At 52.3% G+C, this 24,583-nt stretch overlaps 1 protein-coding gene across 1 annotated transcript in view; it reads left to right on the top strand.

Annotated features, from left to right (window-relative positions):
* Nucleotides 1–14,560: 14,560 nt before the first annotated feature.
* WFS1 (wolframin ER transmembrane glycoprotein) overlaps nt 14,561–24,583 on the top strand; it is a 31,979-nt gene continuing 21,956 nt past the window's right edge. The window contains exons 1-2 of the mRNA XM_002688400.5: nt 14,561–14,717; nt 22,776–23,008. Of these exons, the coding sequence (XP_002688446.1) occupies nt 22,777–23,008 (232 nt within the window). The 5' untranslated portion in view covers nt 14,561–14,717; nt 22,776. The remainder of the gene's footprint in view (nt 14,718–22,775; nt 23,009–24,583) is intronic.

Below are 24,583 nucleotides of genomic sequence, written 5' to 3'. Positions count from 1 at the left end.
GAGTGCTAACAGCCATAGTAACTAGAAGGCAGCAGTCTTTGAAGACCATAAAATCTGGCAGGCTGGATAAAGATCTGGCTCTCAGGGTGTGGACTCAGGCACAGAGCCCCCAGCCAGGAGGAAAAGACAAGATCTGGTCCCTGGCTCAGTGGCTGGGAGCAAGTCTCTTAACCATTCTGAGCCTCTGCTGTAAAAGCAGGATGCCACTTGGATTTCACAGGAGGACCAAGAGGAAAGCACTCAATGGTTGAGAGTGAGTCAGGCTTGCCTCTGCCACCAGGATCTACATGACCCTGGACATATTACTTAAAGACTCTCCTCCTCCGATCATAAAATGGGGGTGGGGGGGGGTGGGGCAGAGAACAGCCCTTGTTCCATGCGGCTGTTGAGAGGATCAAATGAGACAATACATAGTAAGTGCTCAGTGAATGCTAACTAGCACTATCCTGGTTTCGAGATGAGGAAGAGAGGTGAAGTCCCTAAGTTACTTGGGTATTTTTCTGCTCTATTTCCTTGTTGATGATAATGGTGATGAAAGTGGTAATGGTGGTGATGATGGTGATGGTGGTGGTGATGATGGGTTGGTTGTGGAGGTGGTGATGATGGTGGGATGGTGGTGGTGATGGTGGGATGGTTGTGGGGATGATGGGATGGTAGTGGTGATGGGATGGTGGTGGTGATGGTGGGATGGTGGTGGTGATGGTGGAATGGTGGTGACAGTGATAGTGGTGGTAATGTTGATGATGGTGGTGGTGGTGATGATAGTGATGGGATGGTGGTGATGATGGGATGGTGGTGGTGATGATAGAATGGTTGTGGAGATGGTGATGATGGTGGGATGGTGGTGGTGATGATGGGATGGTGGTGGTGATGGGGTGGTGGTGGTGGTGGTGGTGGTGATTGTGGGATGGTGGTGGTGATGGTGATAGAGATGGTGGTGGTGGTGGTGATGGTGGTGGTGGTGGTGATGATGGTGGTGGTAGTGGGGATGATGATGGTGGGGTAGTGGTGACAGTGGTGATGGTGGTGGTGGTAGTCGTGGTGGTGATAGAGATGGTGGTGATAGTGGTGATGCTGGTGATGGTGGTGGTGATAGTGGTGATGGTGGTAATGATGATAGTGGTGGTGATAGAGATGGTGGTGATGGTGGTGATAGTGGTGATGGTGGTGATGTTGGTGGTGGTAGTGGTGATGACGATGGTTGTGGTACTGGTGATGGTGGTAATAACAGTGATAACAAATGGGTTCCTGTGTGCTGGAATAGTGATATCCTCTGCACTAGGATCCACTACTCCCTGTGATGCCTGGAGCCTTTGGGTCCAGTGAGCTCCCTATAGGAGTAGCCTCACCCCTTTGCTCTAATCTGCACAAGTACCATTTTTCTCTGTGAGCTGTGACTTCAGAAAGGCTGGGAAGCCCTGTTTAATTTGATGCTGTTCATATCATTCTGCCTTATATTTGTTGCTTGGTAACACTGACTCCCACTTCTTTTCTTTTCTTTTTTCTTCTCTAAAGACAAAGGCTTCCCACTTTGCTCTTTTCATTCATTTCTGCAGACTCTTTAAAAGGTCTCTGGACAATTGGTGGAAGGAGAAAATCAAAGCCCTGATCCCAACAGCTTGTCTTTTTAGATGAAATATTTTCCTTTTTTGATAAGTGGCTTTAAAGCCTGTGTGTTGAGGAAAGACCTCTGGCCAGGAGCCAAGGACTTGAACCTGAGTTCTGATTCTCCACTATGTCAGCCTGACACTGAACTGGTTACTTAACTCCCTGGGGGTCCCATGCTGCAGCAGATGTAAAATGGCTGCAAACTCTTCATCACCCATCATGTAGAATGTGGGCTGGCTCCCCTGTGACTCATTTTGAACAATAGCTTGTGAACATATGATGCAAAGAGATGTTCTTCTCTGAGGCTGGGTCTTAAGGGAGGTTCAGCTTTCGTGCCCCTCTTAGACCCTCCCTCATGTAAACCAGCTGCCACATAAGAAGCCTGACTGCCCTCGGCCACCATGCCAGGAGGAAGCCCAAGCAGCCACATGAAGAGACAGAGGCCACGTGCAGGAGCCCAATGTCCACTTTATGCGAGTGAAGCTGAGGTAGGAGATGAATGGGTTCCAGGTTAGACGTTTACAGCTGGGCCTCCTGTTTGCATTTCATGGGGCACGAAGAAGTAGGCTTCAGGCTGGATCCTTAAAATTGTTAGCACTTCCTGAGACAGTGTTCTCCAGTTAAAGCATTTACAATTAGCCTCCTGCTTGCCCTCTGAAACGGAAGTAACAACAGAAACAGGATGAATAGCCAGTCTTTGTCTCTTATAAGTACCTTAAGGTAGTAATCTTGGCAAGGACAAAGAGGGGCAAGATTCTGTTTGAGTAAAGGATTAAGAGACCTCTGCTTCCCCTCTTTTTGAAATAAGGAAGACACTACACATGTGCAGAAAGGCTCCTTGGGGGTCAAAATTTAGTGGATAATGCCAGGCCATAATGAGTCTTGCTCCTCCCAGAAGCCTTCCCTTCGAGATCTGTCTTGGCTGGGGTGTGCAGGCGCAACCAGGGAAGGGTCCCAGGATGGGTCAGGTGTGGAAAAAGAAACCAGATAACTGGCTAAAGGTAAACAAAGACCCGGAAGAACTGACCTATATAAATGACTTAACTGTCTGTTTACCGCTCTCCTCCTCACTAGGGGGGACACCCATACCCTTTCTCTTTGGGTGTGCATCTCTGCCTTCCATCTTAGCTAAGCAAACCATTTCACTGCGTGTTCTCCTACTTCTTGTTGTGCTATATCTCTGATAAACTTTGTATCTGCGTTCACAGTTTCTGCCTCCATGATAAATCCATTTTTCACCAGGGGCAAAGATCCAGGAGAAAAGAGCTTCTAGCCTCTAGCCCTTGCTGGTCGGGTGACTAGGATTCCTGGTTTTCATCCAGGCTCCCCAGGTTCACTTCCTGGGCAGGGAATGAAGATCTTGCTTCACGTCATGGCTCACTACTGCCTCGCCGAGATCAAAGCCTTCTTGGACCTTCCAGCCCTGCTCAGCCGCCAGCAGAATGCTGCCAAATGGAGGACCCCAGCTGACTGCTCACTGCCCCCTGCAATGAAAGAACCACCCAGCTGATTCCTGCCCAAATTCCTGACCCAAAATGAAGGGCAGGTGAACTGGTTGTTTTCAGCCACTGAGTTTGGGCATAGATTCTTACCTAGCAGTAGATAACTGATTATCATGAAACATGCCTTCTTCCTCTCCAGGGGACCACTTTGGAACATTGGGTGTTGGGGATGGGGTTGCTATTCCTTCACCAGTGGGTAATCTGCAAACTCTGAACTCTTCACCATCCAGCCCTCTACGGCCTCCTGGGCTGCTGCTCCCACCCCCTTAGCTCTCATCAGCCCAGATCTCTGCCTGGCTCTGCTCTGTCTCTTCTCCATGCCTTTGCATCCATCCTGACTTCTTCCTGAGGAGTCTTTTCCTCCTCCTCTCCTACAGCACAACTCTGTCCCTCCTTTGGGATCTAGCTCAAATGTCATCCTTTCTCCAGCTGCCCCTAGGCTACCTCTGGACCCCACAGGCCCTCATGAAGTCTGAATCTTATTCTGAAAATAACACTGCTGCCCTTGGTGGGGCACATCCTGGATCCTGGTGTGTCTCCAGGCAGACTGTACATGCTGACATCAGGCCAGACCGTCCCCTTTGGCTCAGGGACCAAGATGGATGTGCTCTGGGATGGCAGCTCATGGTCCCTGCATCGGGGCAACACAAAGACCACCTGAACCGTGGCTAACCACTCTTATTTTCCCCAGGAAAGAAATTTCAGTTCAACACATTCGTGCAGCATTTCGTGTACCACACAGTCTCAAACAGCCAAGAGGATCTCCTGTACCCAGGCTCCTTCTCCTTTCTTGTTCTCAAAGTTCTTTTGCAAGTTACAGAGCAAGTTGCAGCCACAGTCTGACAGCTTCCATTGTGTCAAAAACTTCGGGAAAACAATTATATGCGATCACAGTAAGCTCTCTGGGTAACTTATATTTCTAACAATTGTCAAAAACAATATCTCTTTTTCTAAACTGTCCAAATTGCTCCCACAAATATCAAAAGTGATTTTTTTCTTCCGCCCAGCGTTCTCTGCCAGTCTCTGCATTGACACCCATCTATGGTGTTCCTATCGCTGCTGCTAAGTGGGTGTCTGGAAAGTTTCGGGGAGGATTTTGAATTGGGTAATGTTCAGCACTTCTTGACATTGTTTGAGTGCTGTGTGCCCAAGTTTTCTTCTATTGTTTCATGCTAAAGTGAGCGATAAGTTCCCTCTCCCACTAACTCTGGGTTTTGTAAAGATGACAGCAGGGACTCAGACTGAGAACTTGTCACTTCCAAAGGGAGGGAGGAAAAGCCGCACCCCCTCCCCCGGGAAGGTACACGAGGAAGTTGGGAACTTACAGACTGGGGGTGTTTGTTTAAAAGAGCGCTTTTGGTGACACATTTTATCTTCCCTAAAGCCACCTGACCCTCTGCCCAGGTGAGCTTGTTAGGGTTCAGACAGGGAGTCTGGGGGTGGCGTGGCATCACAGCAGGGACTGGGGACAATCAGACCAAAGAGGTGTCATGGCGTGACCTTGGGCAGGTCCCTCCACCTCTCAGAGCTTCTGACTCTCTGTCTATAGCCTGGGGATAATACAAACTCTCAGGGTCAAGTGTGGACTTAATGAGCCCCCAGGTGTAGTGATCCTTTGCAAGGGGTACTGATCATTTCTGTGATGATGTGCAGGAACCAGAATCCACTGGTCCTGCTGTGCTCTGGCCCTGTACTGGCCACTTCCCGCAAGTTAGTTCATGGACCTTCCCAGCAACCTGTGGGGTAAAGTGTGTGCTGAGCTGATGCTCAGGGAGATCCCTGAATCTCCTGGGCCAGGCTTACCTAAGGACCCTCTCTGCTCTGTTCTCTGATGTCAGGTCTGCACCTCTCAGGAGCAGCCATGATGTCCTTCAGTAGGTGATGGATGGATCAACGGACACATCCCCACCTGGAATACCATACGGTGCTGAAAAGAGATGAGCTATCAGGGGAGGAAGGACATGGAGGGACCTGATGTGCATATTACTAAGTGAAAGAAACCAATCTTATAAAAACCCCCTACTATGCGTTTCCAATTATATGACATTCTGGAAAAGGCAAAACTATGGAAAGTGAAAAATCAGGGATTTCCAGGCTGATGACAGGGGCCAGGGATGAATGGATGGGGTACAGAGGATTCTGAGGGCTGTGAAACTGCTCTGTGTGATGCTATAATCGTGGATACATGTATTTTAAATTTGTCTAAACCCACAGAAGGTATAAGACCAAGAGTGAACCCTCATTAAACTATATGCTTTAAACAATATAATGACGTCATACTACAGGTTCCCATGTGGCACTAGTGGTAAAGAACCCACCTACCAAAGCAGGAGATACTAGAGACATGGGTTGGAGCCCTGGGTTGGGAAAATCCCCTGGAGAAGGACGTGGCTACCCACTCCAGTATTCTTGCCTGGAGAATTCCACGGACAGAGGAGCCTAGGTCGCAAAGGGTTGGACATGACTGAAGTGACTTAGCACAATGCAAGTTCATTGATTATAACAAGTGTACCACTCTGCAGGGTGGGGGTGAGGGGGCTGTTGACAGTGAAGGGGGCTCTGGGTGTTAAGGAGTAGGGGGTATATGTTAAAAGTATCTGTACTTTCCGCTCAGTTTTACTGTGAACCTGAAACTGCTTTAAAAAATAAAGTCTACTTTTTAGAAAAAAGAACAACAAAAAAAGTCAAGTCAGCACCTCCTCCAGGGAGGCCTTCTCTGACTGCTGCAGCTGGTGGCAATTTCTTTGCATGCTGGGAATCTGTAAGCCAGCACCACTTCTTCCTAGTTATCTCCTCATTTCTGTTCTCTAACAGGTGGCTGGTATTTTCCAGCTTCTGGACCAAACCAGTCCATAAGCCCCTCCAGAACGAGGAAGTGGATACACCTTAGACTCTTCCATCTCATGCCGCAGTGCTCAGGAAGGGAATAAGCAGGAGGTTCTTGGCAGATGTGGCCGCTGTTGCTGGTGACACAGAGCCCTGTGGCTTGTTCTTGTTGACTGAACCACCAGTGGCCCCTGAGCTGCCCTCAGTGATGCCACGGGCAGGCCCCACGTTGGTGGCTTTTGCGGTCACCTCTCCCCACCCATCCCAGGGCAGCAGGCTGGGCCCATTTCTCAGGTGAAGGAGCCAACGCTGGGGGAGTGGGTGCCCCCCCAACCCCGGCGCTGCAGTGGCTGTGACTGGTTAAGTTTATGTGCCTACCTGCCTGGACCAAGGGGTGTGCAGAGAGCTGGTTAGGCCTTCTTTCTGAGTTTGTACATGAGAGTGCTTGAGTTGGGACTGAGAAGGCAGATCACCCTCCCCAGTGTGGGTGGACACCCTCCATCTGTTCAGGGCCTGGATAGAACAGAAAAGGCAGAGGAAGGGCGGATCCACACTGCCTGAGCTGGGCCGTCCACCTTCTGTCCTTGGACCTTGGCTCAGGTGCTCTGACTTGGGTTGGAACTACCACCAGCCTTCCTGGGCCTCCAGCTTTACAAAAGGCAAATGGTAAGCTTCCGTAATTGCATGAGAATCTCTCTAAGGCATTTCTCTCTATATATCCATATAGGTCCTGTTGGTTCCGTCCCTCTAGAGAACCCACCTAATGACCTAGTGGGGTGACGGGGACCTGGGGGGATGCCTGGGCCTTGCTTCTCCCCTGAGCAGGCATTTGTCTGTCTTCTGCCCCAAAGCTGCCTTGGCATGTTGGGAGGTCTTTTTTCCAGTATGAAACTTCTTGATGTGTTCGGTGACTCATCCATCGGAAGGCCCTTAAGAGTGGCAGTCACACTGCCTTCAGAGATGAGTAAATCACGACTCAGACTCGTGGGGGCTCAGAGTTCCCCAGCAACAATGCAGTGTAGGGGGGTGGAAGTGCAGGTCAGCGTGGGTAGGTGAGGTGTGTGGGGGGCGGCCCTCATGTAGCACCCGGCGCTGGTGACACAGAGCCATGTGACTGGTGCCAGGCCCTCTGTCACAACTCTGGACACTTCTGTTGCAGTTTTAAGGATTCTGCAGAGTGGACTGTGAGCTTGGGTTGATAAAGGCACATAGGGAAGGAGGGTATTGGGGGACGGTTAGAGAAGTGGGGATAGAGGAAGCGGAGCTTGGGAGCCCAGAGATTCTGCCACTGACCCGCCCTGTGATGTGTGATCCTGGGGAGTCTCCACTTCCTTGGGGACAGAGGGAGGCCACCCGGTCATGGTGTCAGGAAGATCCATGGAGATGTAACACTAAGAGGGTTTCCTGTCTAAGACGTGGTCAAGGGCAGGGAGAATGGCCTCCAGCAGGGAGGCTGGGAAGGGGTTGGAGGGAGCACGGCTGGAGTGCGCTCCTGAACTTGCTGAATGACGAGCACGGCCCCTCTGCTTCCAGCTATCCAGGACTCCCCATAAATCCAAATTTCTGACTCCTTTGGCCTGGGCAAGTTAGGCTTTCCAGGTGGTTCTTAGACGCATGCAACCTGGTCTGGGAAGCTGCAGCCCAAAGCAGGGCACCTCCTACTTTACCATCCACACAAATCACAGGCGTCTCTCTCTGAAATGAAGACTCTGACTCAGGAGGTCTCAGGTGGAGTGGGTTTCTTCATCTCTAACAGGTGCCCAGGTGAAGGACAAAGATCACACTTTCAATGACGCACCTTTACAGTCATGGGTCTCAAATTTCCCTGCACATCAGAATCCCTCATGGGAGTCTGTGAAGCAGGGCACTCAAAGCCGGTGCTCTGGGGCAACCCAGAGGGATGGAGTGGGGAGGAAGGTGGGAGGTGGGTTCAGGATGTGGGGACACATGTGCACCCGTGGCCGATTCATGTCAATGTATGGCAAAAACCACCACAATTATTAATAAAGGAATTATCCTCCAATTAAAATAAATTAATTAATTAAAAGAAATGTGAATACATGAGTGGTCCTAGGGTCTCACAGTCCTGGACACCCAGTGCATGTCTGACATGCCCAAATGTTGTTCTGGTCTCACTAGCCCAGGGGGCTACACACTCAGGACCTAGGTCACTGTGTCTGTGGAATTCTCAGCCTGGTCATTCAAAGGCACTACCCAGCTCTCATTATGGCTTCTTTAGTTTCCTGGTCCCTTGATTCCTTGATTTTGATGAGTACGGATTTGAATGCCAAGGGGTTGGTTCAGTGCTCTGGTTATGTTTATCCCAAGGCTGTGCTTGCAAAGGTTGGAATCTCCATGCCTCACTCCAGTTCATCTGCAGGACCCTGGTGGACAGCAGGTGACAGCAAGACCATAGAAACAACATAATGTTAGGATTACCTTAGTTTCCTGAGGCTGCTGTGAAAAACTGCCACAAACTCAGTGCCTTTAAACAACAGTTCTGGAGCCAAAGGCCTGAAATTAGTGTCACTGCACTGAAATCAAGGAGGATCCATTTCTTGCTTCTTCCAGCATCAGTGGCTGCTGGCATTCCTTGGCTTGTGGCTGCATCACTCCGATCTCTGTCTGCTCCATCTGCGCATCACTTTCTCTGTGTGGCTGTGTGTGTGTGATCTCCCTTTACCTCTCTCCTTCAAGGGTATCTGCGACAGTCTTTGGTGCCTACCTGGACAATCCAGGATAATCACCCCATCTCATGTAATGACATTACATGTCATTTGGTCACATCTACAAAGACATTTTTTTCCAGATAAGGTAATATTCACAGATTCCAGGAGGTAGGGCCTGATATCTAGGGGACCATTTATGGCCTAATAATAATCTAAAACAGGCCCCAACTCTGTTATCCTTCAGATGATAACTCAAGGCCTGGAGCTGGTGGGACATCGCTGAATGCTTGTGGAGTAAACTGAAGTGGTCTTCCCTGGTGACTCATCAGTAAAGAATCTGCCTGCAATGCAGGAAAACCAAGTTCGCTCCCTGGGTCAATAAGATCCCCTGGAGAAGGGAATGGAAACCCACTCTAGTATTCTTGCCTGGAAAATTTCACGGACAGAGGAGCCTGGCAGGCTACAGTCCACGGGGTCTCAAAGAGTCAGACATGACTGAACAACTAACAATATCTCAATATCTTAAATAGGAAGGAAGTGGGCAAGCACATGAATTCAGAATCTGAAAACAGTGAGGCATCAGAGAACTGCAGTGGGAAAGTAAGAATGAAGTGTGGGAGGCATTTTTTTTTTTTTGGCCACACCGTGTGGCATGTGGGATCTTAGTTACCTAACCAGGGATCAAACCCACGCCCCATGAGGCCGAAGCATGGAGTCTTAACCACTGGATCACCAGGGAAGCCTGTGGGAGACTTTTTTAGATGTTCCATTAAAGAGTCTGGACACTGACCTGAATGCAAGAAAGAGCTCCTTATGAAGCCATTCATTCATTTAATACTCAACAATAAAGCACAGGGTTATTTCAACTTTGTGCGGAAGTGAAGACAGGCCTCCTAGAGAGATGGCATTGAATTAGGACAGGAGCTGTGTTTCAGTAGGTTCTCTTAGTAGGTCTAAGTTAGTGCCCTATGAGTTTGGGTGCTGCATCAGTCAGGGTTCACTAGAAAAACAGAACCAATGGGAGATATCTATACCTATATCTGTATCAACATCTGCATCTGTGTCTAATATATGTATGTTGTTTAGTCACTAAGTCTTGTCTGACTCTTTGTGACCCATGGACTACAGTACACCAGGCCTCCCTGTCCCTTACCATCTCCTGGAATTTGCTCAAATGTATGTCCATTGAATGGTGATGCCATCCAACCATCTCATCCTTTGCCACCCTCTTCTCTTTTTGCCTTCAATCTTTTCCAGCACCAAGTTCATTTCCGGTGAATTGGCCGTTTGCATCAGGTGGTCAAAGCATTGGAGCTTCACTTCAGCGTCGATCCTTCCAATGAGTATTCAGGGTTGATTTCCTTTAGGATTGACTGGTTTGATCTCCTTACTGTCCAAGAGACTCTCAAGAGTCTTCTCCAGCACCACAATTCGAAAGCATATATATATATATATATATATATATATATATATATATGAGAGAGAGAGACAGACAGAAAGACAGAGAGAGACAGATATAGAGATTTCAAGGAATTGGCTTATGTGATTGTGGGGGCTGACAGGTCCAAAATAAGTAGGGGAAACTGGAGACCCAATGAAAGGTTGATGTTGCAACTCAAATCTGAAGGCAATCTGATGACAGAGTTCGCTTTTCCTCAGGGGACCTCAGTCATTACCTCTTAAGATCTTCAACTGATTGGGTGAGGCCCACCCACATTACAGAGGGTCATCTTCTTTCCTCAGAGTCTACTGGTATAAAATGTTACTCTCATCTAAAAAATATCTTCACAGCAACACCTAGACTGATGTTTGACCAAATCTTGGCCCTGTCAAATTGATGCATAAAAGTAACCATCACAGCTGCTATATTTTCTGGTGAATTAAGATTTATAACTATTGAATCTCAGCAGATTGTATCTTGCTCCATTACATAATAGCCCTCTTTGTTCCTGTGAATGCTTTATGCCTTGAGTTCTTTATGCAACATTAATTTGTCACTCTTGTTACATTTTAAATTTCAGTTTTCAAATGTAGTCCCCTTTGGACCTCTGTTTGTTAGCATTTTGGGTGCAGTTCTTGGAAACAGCACTTAAACTGGATTTGTATTTATCTCCCTGGTCTAATGGACTTTAGATAGGAAATGCAGCCCATTCATATTTCTTATGAAAGTTGATGTCCATGGTTTTAAATTTTTCATCCTTTATTATGTTTTGTTGTTCCTGCTGTTTCTTTTTTCCCCTTTCTTTTTGTCTCTTATGCATAATCTCCCAATCCTCCCAACTTCCACACTACTCAGCTCCTTGAACTTTTCCACTCCACCCCTTGCTCCCTCTTCTCCTGGGTTTTGCTAAGATCAATTCTATTTTTTCACTTCCAGGCTACACAGGTTTCCCTTACAGTATGTGGCTTATGTTTCAAGAATCCCTACTTAGCAATTATGGTACAGAATCCCAGGTATATTTAGATTAAACCATCAATTTTGCAAAGGTCACTGCTCACCACCATTTTCTGAGTTCTATCTTGGGTTATCGACTCTGACTGAACTGTGTTGGTGAGAAAGAAACTTCTGTGGGTAAAAGGAAACTTCTCTGTGTCTGGCCATGTCAGATATTTCCCTTCTTTTGCCCTGACATGTGAATTTCATCACAGGAGGGGAAAGTCTCAGTGTCTGACATTCAGAATCCCTATATATTATCCCAAAGTCACCAAGGAATATGACTCTGCTCTGAGTCTCCTTCTCTTGGATGTGACTGGCTTTTTCTGGAATTCTGCAAGACTTTCTCCTTATCCTTGGAGTTGGGGACTTTATGGCATAGCTTCAGCCCCCGAGACATTTTCTATTAGCATTTCTTTCATTTCTGCTTCCCTTCAAGCTCCTTTTGGAGTGCCTGTTCTTTAAATGCTGTACCTCTTAGAACTGCCTGCAAGCCTCCCATTTTCTCCCTGATGATTTTCATGTTTTCCCTCCACATTATCTCCCAGTTTTTTTTTTCCTTTTATTTCCACCTTGACTGTTTTCTTTCTGAATTTACCTATGACTTTTAAAGTTTTTTCATTCCATGCGCTGTGCTGTGCTTAGTTGCTCAGTCGTGTCCAACTCTTTGCGACCCCATAGACTGTAGCCTGCCAGACTCTTCTGTCCATGGGGACCCCCACGCCAGAATGCTAGAGTGGGTTGCCATGCCTTTCTCCAGGAAATCTTCCCAACCCAGGGATTGAACCCAGGTCTCCCGCATTACAGGGGGATCCTTTACCGTCTGAGCCACTAGGGAAGCCCACGGCATATGTTAAATGTTTCTGTGCTCTGACTGTGATTCATTTTCTCTCTTTCTTTCCCAGGAGGAACTGTTTACCCTGTCTTCTTCCCTCTATTTATTGGGTCCTTTCAAAGGTTTTGTCCTCTACTTGATGGTGGTCTCCTAGGCAGTGGCCAGCCAGTGGGAGTGGATGACAAGCCTCTTATGTTCTTGTGGACAGTGACGAATGAATTGGAAAAGTCCTGTCGAGATGCTGGAGGAGGCGTCTCTGCTCCCAGGCTTGCAGGTGCAAGGAGGGCTGCTGGTTCTCAACGGTGGGCTGCAGGAGCCATTCGGGTCAGCCTCCAGCCCTCTGAGCTGAAGGAGAGGGTGGGCAGTAAGGACGAGGGCACGTGTATGCGCGCGCTCAGTCATTTCCAACTCTTTACAACCCCACAGGAAGCAGCCCGCCAGGCTCCTCTGTCCATGGCATTTTCCCAGCAAGAATTCCAAAGCAGTTTGCCTTTTCCTCCTTCAAAGATACCCATCTTTGGGTTAGAAATAAAAGAAACTCATCTGATTCATTTTCAAAGAGCCTCTAAGCTCCCAATAGATAAATGAGAGAGTGAATTCTTCTCAAAATTAAGAAATATATAATGTCCAGCCTCTGAGTTACCATGGAAATGCAGATTGCAATTGCAAAGAAACTATTTCCCACTTACCATATTAGGCAAGAGTAAAAAATAAATAATTCCCCAAGCTAGTGTGTGCCCCTTGGAGATACACTGGAAGTAACTTTGAGAAGCCTGTTTCAGAAAAAATGTATCTATAGATGTGAAGAATCCTCTCAGAATCTAGGGATTCTGCTTCTAGGGCTTTGCCCTAGTGCCTTGGCCCCCAGCCTTTTTGGAACCAGGGACCAGTTTCTTAGAAGACAATTTTTCCACGGATGGGTGGTTGGGGGGATGGTTTAGGCAGTGACACGAATGATGGGGAGCAATGATAGGTGGTAGATGAAGCTTTGCTTGGTCGCCCACCACTCACCTCCTGTTGTGCAACCTGATTCCTAACGGGCCATTGACCGGTATTGGTCCTCTGAGGGTTGGGGACCCCTGCCCGGGGTTGGGGACCCCTGCCCTAAGGCACACACACATGCACCAACACGCGCAGTGTAATCACAGTGATTTCTGGAAACCCTTCCTTAAATATGCATAAACCATTACAAAATGTGAACAGTAACAGCCTGTGGTTCTTTTCTTTTTTCTATTTTGTGTGATCCTCCAAGTTTTCTGTAATTAGTATACTGTATGGGGGAAAGAATTCTGTATGACTCTGGACAAATAAACCTTCTATGCCTGAGCCTCAATCTTCTCATCAAGAAAGATGAACCCAAAGCTACCTGCCTCACAGGGTTATTGGGGGTGAAATGAAAAACATGTGAAAGCCCCCCAAACTGAGCCTGGAGCAAAGCTAGTGCTGCTGGATGCCTGGCTCCTTCGTTCTTCTGTGGGCCTCACAGGGTCACACAAGAAGATAGCGATGGGACAGAGGTGGGGCACCTGGGAATAAAGTGAGGGAACTGATATGAATCACAAGGCTTTAAAAATTCCCTGAGCTAGTGCGTTCAGCAGATAGACCTTATCTCCGGAACCATCTGGAATCTTTGCTCCCAACCTGTTGGTAACATGTTTCCAGCGGCCATTCTGAGCCGCAGTCTGCAATGATAACCCAGGACAGGCATCTCAGGTTGGCTGTGAGGATCAGACATAGAGCAGACACAGCCCAAGAGGTGCCCCTGCTGCCAACCCGGGCCTCTCAGCCCCAAGGCCTGGCTTAAGAATAGACCTTTGCCCTCATCTCCAAACCACCCCTCTCAGACCCCAGAGGTAGTGTTAGTCGCTCAGTCCTGTCCATCTCTTTGCTATCCCAGAGACTGTAGCTCACCAGGCTCCTTTGTCCACGGAATTCTCCTGGCAAGAATACTGAAGTGGGTTATCATTTCCTTCTTCAGGCTCAGACCCCAGAGAAGGACCCAAAGAAGAGGGTTTCCAGACTGCCTCATCCTTGCCCCACTCCCTGGGTTGGTAATAGATATTTTTAAACGAATTTCACAATTACTCTGTGAACGCATGCTATATTGCATTTGATCTTGTGCTTTTAAAGCAGTCCTTGGTTAAATGAGTCACATTAAATGGGATTTCCAATTCGTGCTCCATTAGGGCAGCCCTCTCCATCTTTGATGGGGCCGAAAATTAAGGCGTCTGGTGCATAGTAGGCACTCACCGTGTCAGTTAATATTGCAAGAGCAGTGATAATAAATCTGAAGTTGGGGAGCCTGGGGCCAGAGTAGTGGGTGAAAGGTCGTCTTGAGCCTCGCCCGTGGGCTTGCAGCCGGGCACAGCAACCCGGACGCCTTGTGGGTGTGCCGTGGCGTGCAAGGGTTCAGTCTGGGCAGCACGGCCCGAGTTAGCTCGGAAACTTTCGCAGTGGGCGGGCCAGACCCGCCCTCCCGGCGTCCTCAAGCTTGGCAGCGCCATGGGCCCGTAGGCTGTAGCCGCCGAGGCGCTCTGTGATTGGCGGAGGTGCGGCGTGATTGGCAGGCAGACCGGCCGCTCAGCGGGCCGAGTCGGCGCCGCGTCCTCCGGGCCGCGTCGGGAGTGGAGGACGGCCTGGGGCCCCGCCCCGGCCCCGCCCAGGCCCCGCCCCTCCCCGCGCTGCCAGTTGCGCTCATCGGCTTCCACAGAAACCAGTACAGCCCGCTTGGTCCCGGCTGCTTTCCTTCGGCCCTGGTCCCTCCAGCTGCTGCCGATCAACTTTGTGGCGAGCTCGGAGGCCCAAGGGCGTCGCAGCGCCGCGTGAGGCCCTCTCGCGGGCCGGTGAGTACTTCGGGGCGAGGGGCGGTCGCAGCGGCACCTGGAAAGCGAACCGAGAGCGCCTGGACTGGCCGCCCGCCTCGGCCTCAGTTTCCCCATCTGAGCGGTGGGCGGCTGGTACCAGTGTCCCCTGCAAGTTCCCCAGAAGTTGGAGGGCCAGGGTCCCGTCCTCTCCGCGACACTCAGGGCTCCCCCTGCCCGGGCCTGTATCGCGGCTTCCTCCCGGGGATGCGCGCCCCCTCAACCCTAAGCCTGGGCTCCCCGGGCATCGTGGGGGCACCGCGCGCTCTGAGCACCGTCACGTCCGCGAGTCTGGCTTCGAACCCGCCCTCCTCCCCAGCCCCACCGCCAGCGGGAAAACCGGCCTCAGAGGAAGGCGGCTCTTGGCGCTGGGGACCCGGTGGGTGGAAGGGGGCGCCCCTGTCCCCTGCGCCCCACAGCATGGGTCTCGAGTTGCCCCGTCATGATGGCCCTTCCCCCTCGGCCTGCTCGGTGAGACCCTGAGCTGCCCTCAGTGCCCCTGGGGCCGCTGGAAGGCGCATGTCACCCCCCACCCCCTCATGAGGGCTGCTGGTTGTGTGTGTGTGTGTGTGTGTGTGTGTGTGTGTGTGTGTGTGTGTGTGTGTGTGTGTGTGTGTGTGTTGCTGGTTGTGTGTGTGTGTGTGTGTGTGTGTTGCTGGTTGTGTGTGTGTGTGTGTGTGTGTGTTGCTGGTTGTGTGTGTGTGTGTGTGTGTGTGTGTGTGTGTGTGTGTGTTGAGGGTCCAGGTGTGTGTGTGTGTGTGTTGAGGGTCCAGGTGATCCCAGGGGAACATCAGTTTCTGCTTTGACAGATGGAAACTTTCTGGGAAATCTGACCCACCTCCTCACACCAGTGGTTGTAGTTGATGTTAAGAAATTCTGAGGAGCTAACACTTCCACAGTATTTGACTGTCCAGTAGTCTTAGGGGTATGGGATTATTGGCCCATTTGACAAATGAGGAAACCAAGGCTCATTAGGGCTTGATGACCCGCCCAGGACCCTACAGTGGATCGGGCAGAGCCTGGTGGAAACCTGTGCCCCTCCTGGGCAGTCGCTGAGAACAAATGCCTGCCTCTCGTCACCTTGGACAGTGACCCCTGGCACAGGGCCCATTTGTAAAGGGCTTTCCCTTCTTCTGGGATCCATCACTCAGGGAGCAGTGCCCCGGGTACCTGGTGTGCGGGCTGCCTCTCTCACTGCAGCCCCAGTGAGGAAGCCACGCCGAGAAGCCCAGAGGTCATTCTTCCCCACTGCCTGTCTCCAAGGGGCTGTGATTCTCACCGGTGCCCCCTTGGCATCTGACGGGGATTTGGAGGAAGGTTCCTTTATATTCTTGCTCCCCCCAGCAGCTGGGCCTTGACTAGACACAGGAAAGGTTGCCCGGAGACCACATCTCATCTTCTTTCCCAGGATAGAAGGAATCTGGAGGGCTCCCCACTCAGGCCACCCCTGCCCCTCCCAGGCCAAGGCTGGATAGGCCTTTGGGGGCTGGTTGCCAAGGGGGACCTAGTTCAGTCCCCAAAGTGCCTGGACAGAGACCAAACCCTGGCCCATGATGCTGGTGATGAGAGGGGTCTGGTAGAGAGGTTGCTCCATTCTTCAGACGACTCCGTCCCCTCCCTCAGGTCCCCTCCCCAGAAAGTGGCACCACCACCATGGCCTGCACCACCAGTCAGACCACATCCTGCTTCCACACCCTCTCGTTCAGCTGGGGATGCTCTTGTCTCTCCTGGTCCAGGAGTTGTCCTCAGATGCCTGCCCCGGGCCAGGCCTCCTCACTTTCCCTGGAAGGCTGCCCGGCTCCCTCCTTGGTCTCCCTGGCCTGTCTCCGCACAGCCTGGATGGGTCTCAAACTGCCGCTGCCCTGCAGCCCGGCCCTCAATTCTCCTTCTGCCCAGGGCTCAACCCCAGCACCAAGCCTGGCACTTGTTTTAGGGCCTGCCCCAGCTTCCCGGCTGTCCACTCAGCCTCTTTTCTCCTTCCCGTGTCCTCTGCCCAGACTCAGTTCTGCGCCACGTACACCTTCCCCACCGTGTTGCCAGCTCCTTCTCTGTCCACTGCCTTTTCTCCTGGGCAGTCCCCCACTGAAATGCCTACACACCGCTGTTCCTCCCCCTCCTTCACCCTTGCCTGGCTTGTACTGGCTTGTCCTGAAGGCTTGGTCTGGGCCTCTCGTGGAGAATCCCTGCCCTGCTCCTTTCCCGGGCTGAGGGTGGCCCCCTTCTGTGCATGCTGCCCCCCGCAAGTGCGCCATCCTGGTGGCTGTTTGTTTGGGTGTCATCCTTCCCATCCGGACGAGTTTGCGAGTTTGCAAAGGCTGGCCCTGTGGGATCCTCAGTGGGGTGGGGAGGCCCAGCACAGGCCGGGCACAGAATCAGCCCACAGTCCATGCCCACTGACCCACCCTGGCCAGGCGGGAGCATCCCCAGCCTGATTCCCCCTTAGTCCTGTGAACTTGGCACATTGGTAGAGCTGGAATGTTCCTTGGTTTGGCCCTTAAGACTCTGGGACAAAAATAGGTACCTGGGAGTCTCCAAGGGCTTTGTGCCCTTGTCTTGAGCAGCCTCGTGCCAGGCGGCTGGGCTGTCCAGGCCAGAGCAGACATCCCAGACCCTGAGAACCCCTGGACCCTCTAGCTTTGGGCTCAGTCACAGATGGGTTTCAGAATTAACATTTTGTTGTAATTCCAGAAACCTTCACATTCATTATAGAAAATTAGGGGAGCATATTTAGAAAAAAAAATAAAATAAAAACTACTTCAGTGGCTCAGTGGTATAAAGAATCTGCCTGCCAATGCAGGAGACACAGGAGACAGGTTCGATCCCTGGATTGGGAAGATCTCCCGGAGGAGGAAATGACAACCCACTCCAGTATTCTTGCCTGGGATATCCCATGGACAAAGGAGCGTGGCAAGCTGCAGTCCGTGAGGTCACAAAGAGCCGGACGTGACTGAACGCCTGAGCACACACCTACCCTCTTCACCCAGACGTAGACACTATTGCTGTCTGTTGGAGGGGGGGCATTTTCTTCCATCTTTTTCTGCAGATGCATTTTGTTTTCATCTAAATAGACTCAGGGCAGTATCTCAATGTTGCTATAAATCCTGCTCAACAGAGTTATACAAACACGTCCTTACCTTTAAATATTCTTACACAAGTTGTGGCTAATGGCTGTGTAGTGTAGCAGCATCTAGAGGGGCTGTGAGTTTCACACCTGCCCTCTCTGGATGGCGCTGGAATGTATGATGGACACACCTGAGAGGCGTCCTGTAGGAGCAGAGACATGGAGGTCCGCAGATGGGTGTGGATGTGGGGTGGGTGTGAAACAGTGGGCATCCCAGGTTATTCCCCTGTAGCTGGCATCAGAGCACGTGAATGTCTTTGAGTCTTCCCCTGAGGGCTTGTTTCAGAGGTGGGTGGTCCCCTGGGGGTCGAGAGCCAAGTGGGCTTGGCCCTTATAAGCAAGGGTTAGAGAGCTTGGGAGAGGGCAATGGCAACCCACTCCCCGTACTCTTGCCTGGAGAATCCCATGGACGGAGGAGCCTGGTGGGCTGCCGTCTATGGGATCGCACAGAGCCACACACGACTGAAGCGACTTAGCAGCAGCAGCAGAGAGCTTGGGCTGAAGTCCACATGCTGCCATTCTCCACCTGTCAGTAGTTATGTGGTCCCAGCAGCCCCCTTGCAGGGGTGGCAGACCCTCAACCGAGCTCTGTGGTTGCTGGCGTTTTTGTGTTTTGCTGGGGTAAAATTATGCCTGGGTGCTCATGTGGAAAGAATGCCAGCCACTCTGGATCTGACACAATGACAGGTTCCAAGCCTCCGCTCTGCTCTGACCGTGGGGTGGCGGTCGGGATTGACCGCCCCTCCTTGTAGGCATTGGAGGAGCCTTGGAGGCGGGGCGGAGTGCAATGCTGATGCTCTGTTCTGTGGTTGAGATTCAGGATGCCGGGCTGGGCCGGAGGGAGGGACCTGCTTTCTTTGGTCACAGAGCGAGATGGGGCCAGCTCTTCTCCAGCCAGGGCTCCTTCCCCCAGGCCAGACTGCCTCAGATGTACCTTGCAAAGCACGGAAGCAGGGATTCTGAGTGAATGAGATGCCGGAAAGAAGACTGTCAGAGAAGGAAGGACCAGACACCACTGTGGGTCCCTCCACCAGGAGAGCATCTGTAGTCTTCTCTGTGACCCATCCATGGCAATGGGTCATTTTGTTTGTTTTTAAGTAACAAGGCCTTTGATCCATAAAGGGTTTGGCCGACTCTCAGGAAATCTGAAAATTAATCCTCCTCTGTTCGTCCATTCTCACTAACTAGAGATTTCACTTTAAAAGTTTCGTTGTGATTGTAATGTGACATGCATGATACTTAGCCCAAGAGGCCAGCCAGAAGCTACCTGTTCTGAAATTTCTATTATAAGGTGTCTTTCAACTGAATGTGCCTTTGTTTTGCACTTGAGAGAAATGGCTTTTTTTTTTTTTTAATGATTGATAGTTTGCAGACTGCTTTCTCTTTCTTCACACCCTTACACCCCAGAGCACCCCTTCACTGGAGGCATTATTCCCTCTTTACAGATGGGGAAACTGAGGCCTTGTGAGGTTACGTGCTCAGTCGCTCAGTTGTCCGCCTCTCTTCAACCCCATACACTGTAGCCCGCTAAGCTCCTCTTTTCTATCAGATTTTTCAGGCAAGAATACTGGAGTGGGTTTTCATTTTCTCTTCTAGGGGATCTTCCCAAACCAGGGATTGAACCCGCATCTCTTGGGTCTCTCGCATTGGCAGGTGGGTTCTTTACCACTAAGCCACCAGGGAAGCCCTGCTGCTGCTGCTAAGTCACTTCAGTCATGCCCGACTCTGTGTGACCCCATAGATGGCAGCCCACCAGGCTCCCCCGTCCCTGGGATTCTCCAGGCAAGAGTACTGGAGTGGGGTGCCATTGCCTTCTCTGAGGGAAGCCCTAAGTAGCTACTAAAGAAAGGTAGAACGGACATTCACTCCCTGGGTTGGCTTTTGGTGGAAAAATTGTGTCCTGCTGGTGAGGGATGGTACTGTCCCTCCTGACCCATCCTTCCTCATAGATGGGGAGACAGACAGGTGTGAGTCCTTCTTGTCCACCTGGCAGAGAGGGCTCTCCAGGAGACATGCCTTGGGTGCTGTGTGGTTCCCTGAGAGCAGGTGATGGAGACAGGACTTGGGGCAGAGGCAGCTGGGAAACTCCCAGAAGGGGGCGAGTTGGGCCCTTGACTTGAACGACGTGTTGGATTGGTCCTGGCGGAGAGGGCACTTCCAGGTCTTGGGGGCACTTTGAGAGCTAAGGCGTGGGGGTCACAGAACTGCAGGTTTGGGAGTGAGTGACAGAGGAAGAGAAAGCATGGTGGGGATTGGATAGCAGAGGCAGGTGGACAGATTTTGAGAGGCCTCTTTTTCAGAAACAAGGTCTTTCTGAATGAGAGGCTCTGTGGTTTTGAATTCTAGCTCCAAGACTCTGAGCTACGAGGCCTTGGGTAGGGATCTCACCTTTCTGGAGCCGAGGTTGCTGTCTGTGAAAGCGGGTGAGCATGGAAGGACAGGTTATCTCACCATCCACCACAGCCGGGTAACACCAGGACGCTCCTCCCGGGCCAGCCACCCCCACCCGCACCCCTAGGAGAAATCGGTGGAAATTGCTGAGAAGGGCACGTTCCAGACATGCTTGTTGCGTTGTTAGTAGTGACAGAGGATCCCTGGTATAAGTCAGCTCTCCGAAGGCCAGCTGCCCTCTGCCACTCCAGGAAGGTAGCACTTGATTCCTGGGCAGTGGGAGCCACAGGAGATGGTGAGGTCAGACGTGACTCCTGTGGTTTGTCTCGGATCAGCCGGGGACCTGCACAGCTGGGTTCTGTCTGCCGAATCCGCGGCTGACTTTCCCCGCGCCCCCCCCACCCCAGCTGGCCGCCCGCCCACGGGGCCTGCCTGCCCGTCTACCCAGATGATGGATTTCACAAAAGTTGCCTCTTTGTTTGGTTCCCGGAAGCCTGGCGTTTGGGAACAGCATTGAGCACTGCGTTGGTTTCCAAGCAGAGATCTGTGTGGCTTGACAAGCTTTTGGTTCACAGCCAAGGGGATGTTTTAAAATAAGGGCTCGGTCCCTCCAAGGGAGTCGTGCCCACATTGAAATCTCCAGGGTCCTTTGGCGAATGCAGGTCTGATCTCTGGAGCCTCCTCTGACTCTTCTGGTGACGGCGGTCTCCAGGCACGCTTCAGGTACCCACTCCTGCAGGCTCGGGGGAGCCGGAGCTGGACACTTTGGATACCTGGGAGCCTGGCCCTTTTGGTCTCTGATCTCATGTAGTCCTCACAGTACCCCCATTTACAGTCGAGGAAACTGAGGGGCAGAGAGGAATGTGACCCGCTCAGGACCCCAGAACTGGCAGCACAGTGGCTGTGGTGGGTTAGTCTGGGAGCCGGATTCCTCACCCCCGGCCTTTCCCTGCTCTGCTCTCATTTCCTCATCTCAATGAAGAGGGTGGACGTGGCATTGAGCCTGGGGTGGGGGCCGTGGGATCCTTGGGGACAGCCCGCTCGGTGCACGCTGTCCTATCTGCTTCAGTGTCTGTGTCCACGGAAGCCCGTCCCCGCTCCCCAGGGCCCCGGCCTGGGGTCCCGGGGCTGGGGAAGGCCTGGAGCTCTCGGCCCCGCAGTCTGGGGCTCGTGGTCTCCCTCAGTTGTGTCAGTGGTGATTTTCGCCTTGTTGCTAAACAACAGTATTGACTAATCGAGCCCTTTGCCCCTGTTGGTCATCGGATCTCTTTGCTTGCCAGTCTGTTCCAGTCATCGGTTCCGACACACCAGCCCCCCGGTTTCCATCACCCACGTCTAGCGTGGGCTCATATCCGGTGCCATCAGGCTCGCCGAGTTGTGTCCTGGGGTTCAAGCCTGGTGTGGGGGCTTTGGAGTTGGCCAGGCCTGACCACATCCTGCTCCAGGGGCTGTGTTCCCCCCACACCTGTCTTCCACCCCTCTTCCTCTCCCCCTTTCCCTCCCTCCCTCTGCTTCTCATGTTTATTTTTTTTTAATATTTTATTATCCATTTATTTAGCTGTACCAGGTCTTCACTGAGGCATGCAGGATAATTTCGTTGCAGAATGTAGGATCGAATTCTCTGACCAGGGATCGAACCTGGACCCCCTGCATTGGGAGCTCACAGTTTTAGCCACTGGACCACCAGGGAAGCCCCTCTCAAGTTTATTTTAAACTTCCACTTTGTGCCAGTGTATTCGTTTCCTAGGGCTCTAAGGAGAAATTGACAGAAACTTGGTGGCTTTAAACAGCAGAAACTTTGTCTCACAGCTCTGGAGGCACAGGTCCACGATCAGGATGTTGGCGGGGTTGGTTGTCCTGGGGGGCTCTGCGGGAGAGTTCTTCCTTGTCTTTCCTGACTTCGGGTGTTGTTGGTGTCTCTGGGCCTGCAGCCACATCTCCCATCTCTGCCCCCTCCTCTACGTGGCATCCTCTTCTCTGTCTGTGTGTTACCCTCTTATAAGGACCCCAGTCCTTGATTAGGGCCCACCCTAAGCCAGGATGCTCTCTTGTCAAGATTCTTGATTACATCTGCAAAGTACCCTGTCTTCCAAATAAGGTCCCCTGCACAGATTTTGGGTGGACAGACTGGGAGACCATCTTCATTCCAATGCAGCCAGATGCTGTCCCCAGGGCTCCATGTGGACCATCTCACTGAATCCTCCCGACCTGCCGCATCTCCATTTCTCAGATGAGCACACCCGAGGCCCGGGACTCAAGTCCTGGAGACTGAGGGTCCAGCTCATGGCTGCTGTGGGACTTGCCAGGCCAGCAGGCCTTGAGCAAGTTTCCTCCCTCAACTTCCTCATCTGTAAAATGGGAGTGTCTTTGCGGGGGCTGTCGTGAGATTGAGTGAGATCACGTGGAATGCTGGGCAGCGCCCTTCCATTTCCCTTTGCCGTCCCGTCTCTCAACCAAAAGCTAGGGGCCAGGGCAGCCTGGGCCTGGCTGGCCTCGTGTATTTGACCCCCTGGTTTTTCTCGCATCAGGATGGCTTCCAGCGCCTCTCCTCCGAGCTCCTCTGGCCCCCAGCTTCCGCCGCCACCGCAGTCCCAAGCCCGCTCACGGCTCAACGCCACCACCTCGGTGGAGCAGGAGTTCAGTGGGGCGCCCCCCGCTCCTGGACCCCAAGTTGGACCTGGATCAGATGTGAGAGACCCAGCTGCCCCGGCCATGCCCCAGGCCTCGCGGGCCAGGAGCCGAGAGAGGATGGATGGAACAGGTAAGGGGCGGGCCCGGGATGCCGGACTGTCCTCCCCGGGGGGTGTTCTGTGGGCAGCGTGGACACCCAGGTCTTGGCATGTGGGCCACATGCCCCTGCAAGGTTCCTTCCACAGGCGGCTGTCTCCTGAAGTCGGGCCCAACCACTCCACCCAGGCCTGTCGACTCCCACCTCCCAGCAGGATCTGCTCCCAAGTTCATAGACTTGGGCTGCAGCAGATGTCATGTTTCCTTCCATTATTTATCATCGAATGCACTAGCTCCCACCTGCTCAGGGACTTGGCAGGTGGTCTGCACCAGGCGCTGTGTGGTGGGAGGTGGCGGGAAGCAGGCTCCCCTCTGGTCCCCCCCAGCACTCGGGGCGCCCACGTCATCATCCCTTGTCCACCATGGCCACTCCTCAAGTGGCCATTTGGTCAGGTTGCTGTGCCTGGTCTGGGGGCCCCCCGTGGCCACTCCCCTTGGAGGCCAGCTGACACCCTGGAATTCACCTGGGCCCCTGGCCCAGGTCCCCACTGCCCTCTGGACCACCATCCTCCATGCCCAGGCCCGGCGGCCAAGGATGGCCCCAAACTCCAGTCCACTCTTGGGCCCCCCTCAGGTTTCCAGTCTGTCCCAGGAAGCACTTCTCAGGGGCCGAGATGAGACAGTGTGAGGCCCCGAGTGGGCTGGGACCACTGGTTGTTGTGCCATTGACATTGGGGGAGGGTCACCAGGGTTTGGTCAGTCCACCTGCTGCTCACTGAGCACGGCCTGGTGCCAGCCCTGAGTGGCCATCAGTGGCATAGGTGAGCCCTGCCTCTGAAGAGTCCACAATCTCCTGGAAACACGGGACCTGGGGAGCACAGAGGTGGCCCTGGTACTGGGCTGGGGAGGGAGCTGGAGGCCTGCCTTGGGAAGAGAGGATGCCTGAGCAAGTTGGAGCCTGTAGGGGGAGAGAGCACAGCACGGGCAAGGGCCAGAGGGAAGAACTGACCTCGCCTTGGGTGGGCTTGGCCTGGAGAGAGCCTTGGACCTCCCAGGTGGTGGGGTGGAAGGAAGGATGGAAGGATCGGAGTGGTTATGCTTGTGTGTCAGGCTTGTGATTGAGCTACAGCAGGAGTGAGCAGGACCGGGCAGCGGGCCGTAACAGGAGCTGCCATGAAAGGCTCCTTTGCGCTTCGGGGGCTGTTGTAGGTGAAAAAAGCCTCAAGCCTTGCTGTGAGTTTCATAAAAGCAAGGATCCCTGGGTCTCCGGCTGTGATGTTTGGGGAGAACATAGCTGGCATCAATGTTGCTTTTTCTAATAACTCACGCGGTGCTTCTCAGTATGTCTGTCTTATACTCACAGTGACCAACCCTGTGAAATAGGGGCCTTGGCTTTCACTGTAGGTACAGCGATCAAAACAGAGCCCACTGGGGACACGAGCTCCAGGGGTGGTGAAAGCCCCGCGGCTTCTCTTCGTGGCTCACCGCCTGTTGGGCTTTCTGACCTCTGCCCACAGTAAGAAATACATGTACCGTAGTCATAACCTGGCCCACGCCCACGTGCCTGCATGCACACACACACGCACACGCACACGCAGTGGGGATGGAA

This window comes from Bos taurus, chromosome 6 (assembly GCF_002263795.3).
Source record: "Bos taurus isolate L1 Dominette 01449 registration number 42190680 breed Hereford chromosome 6, ARS-UCD2.0, whole genome shotgun sequence".
Lineage (NCBI taxonomy): Eukaryota > Metazoa > Chordata > Mammalia > Artiodactyla > Bovidae > Bos > Bos taurus.
This window is presented reverse-complemented; position numbering and strand designations above follow the sequence as displayed.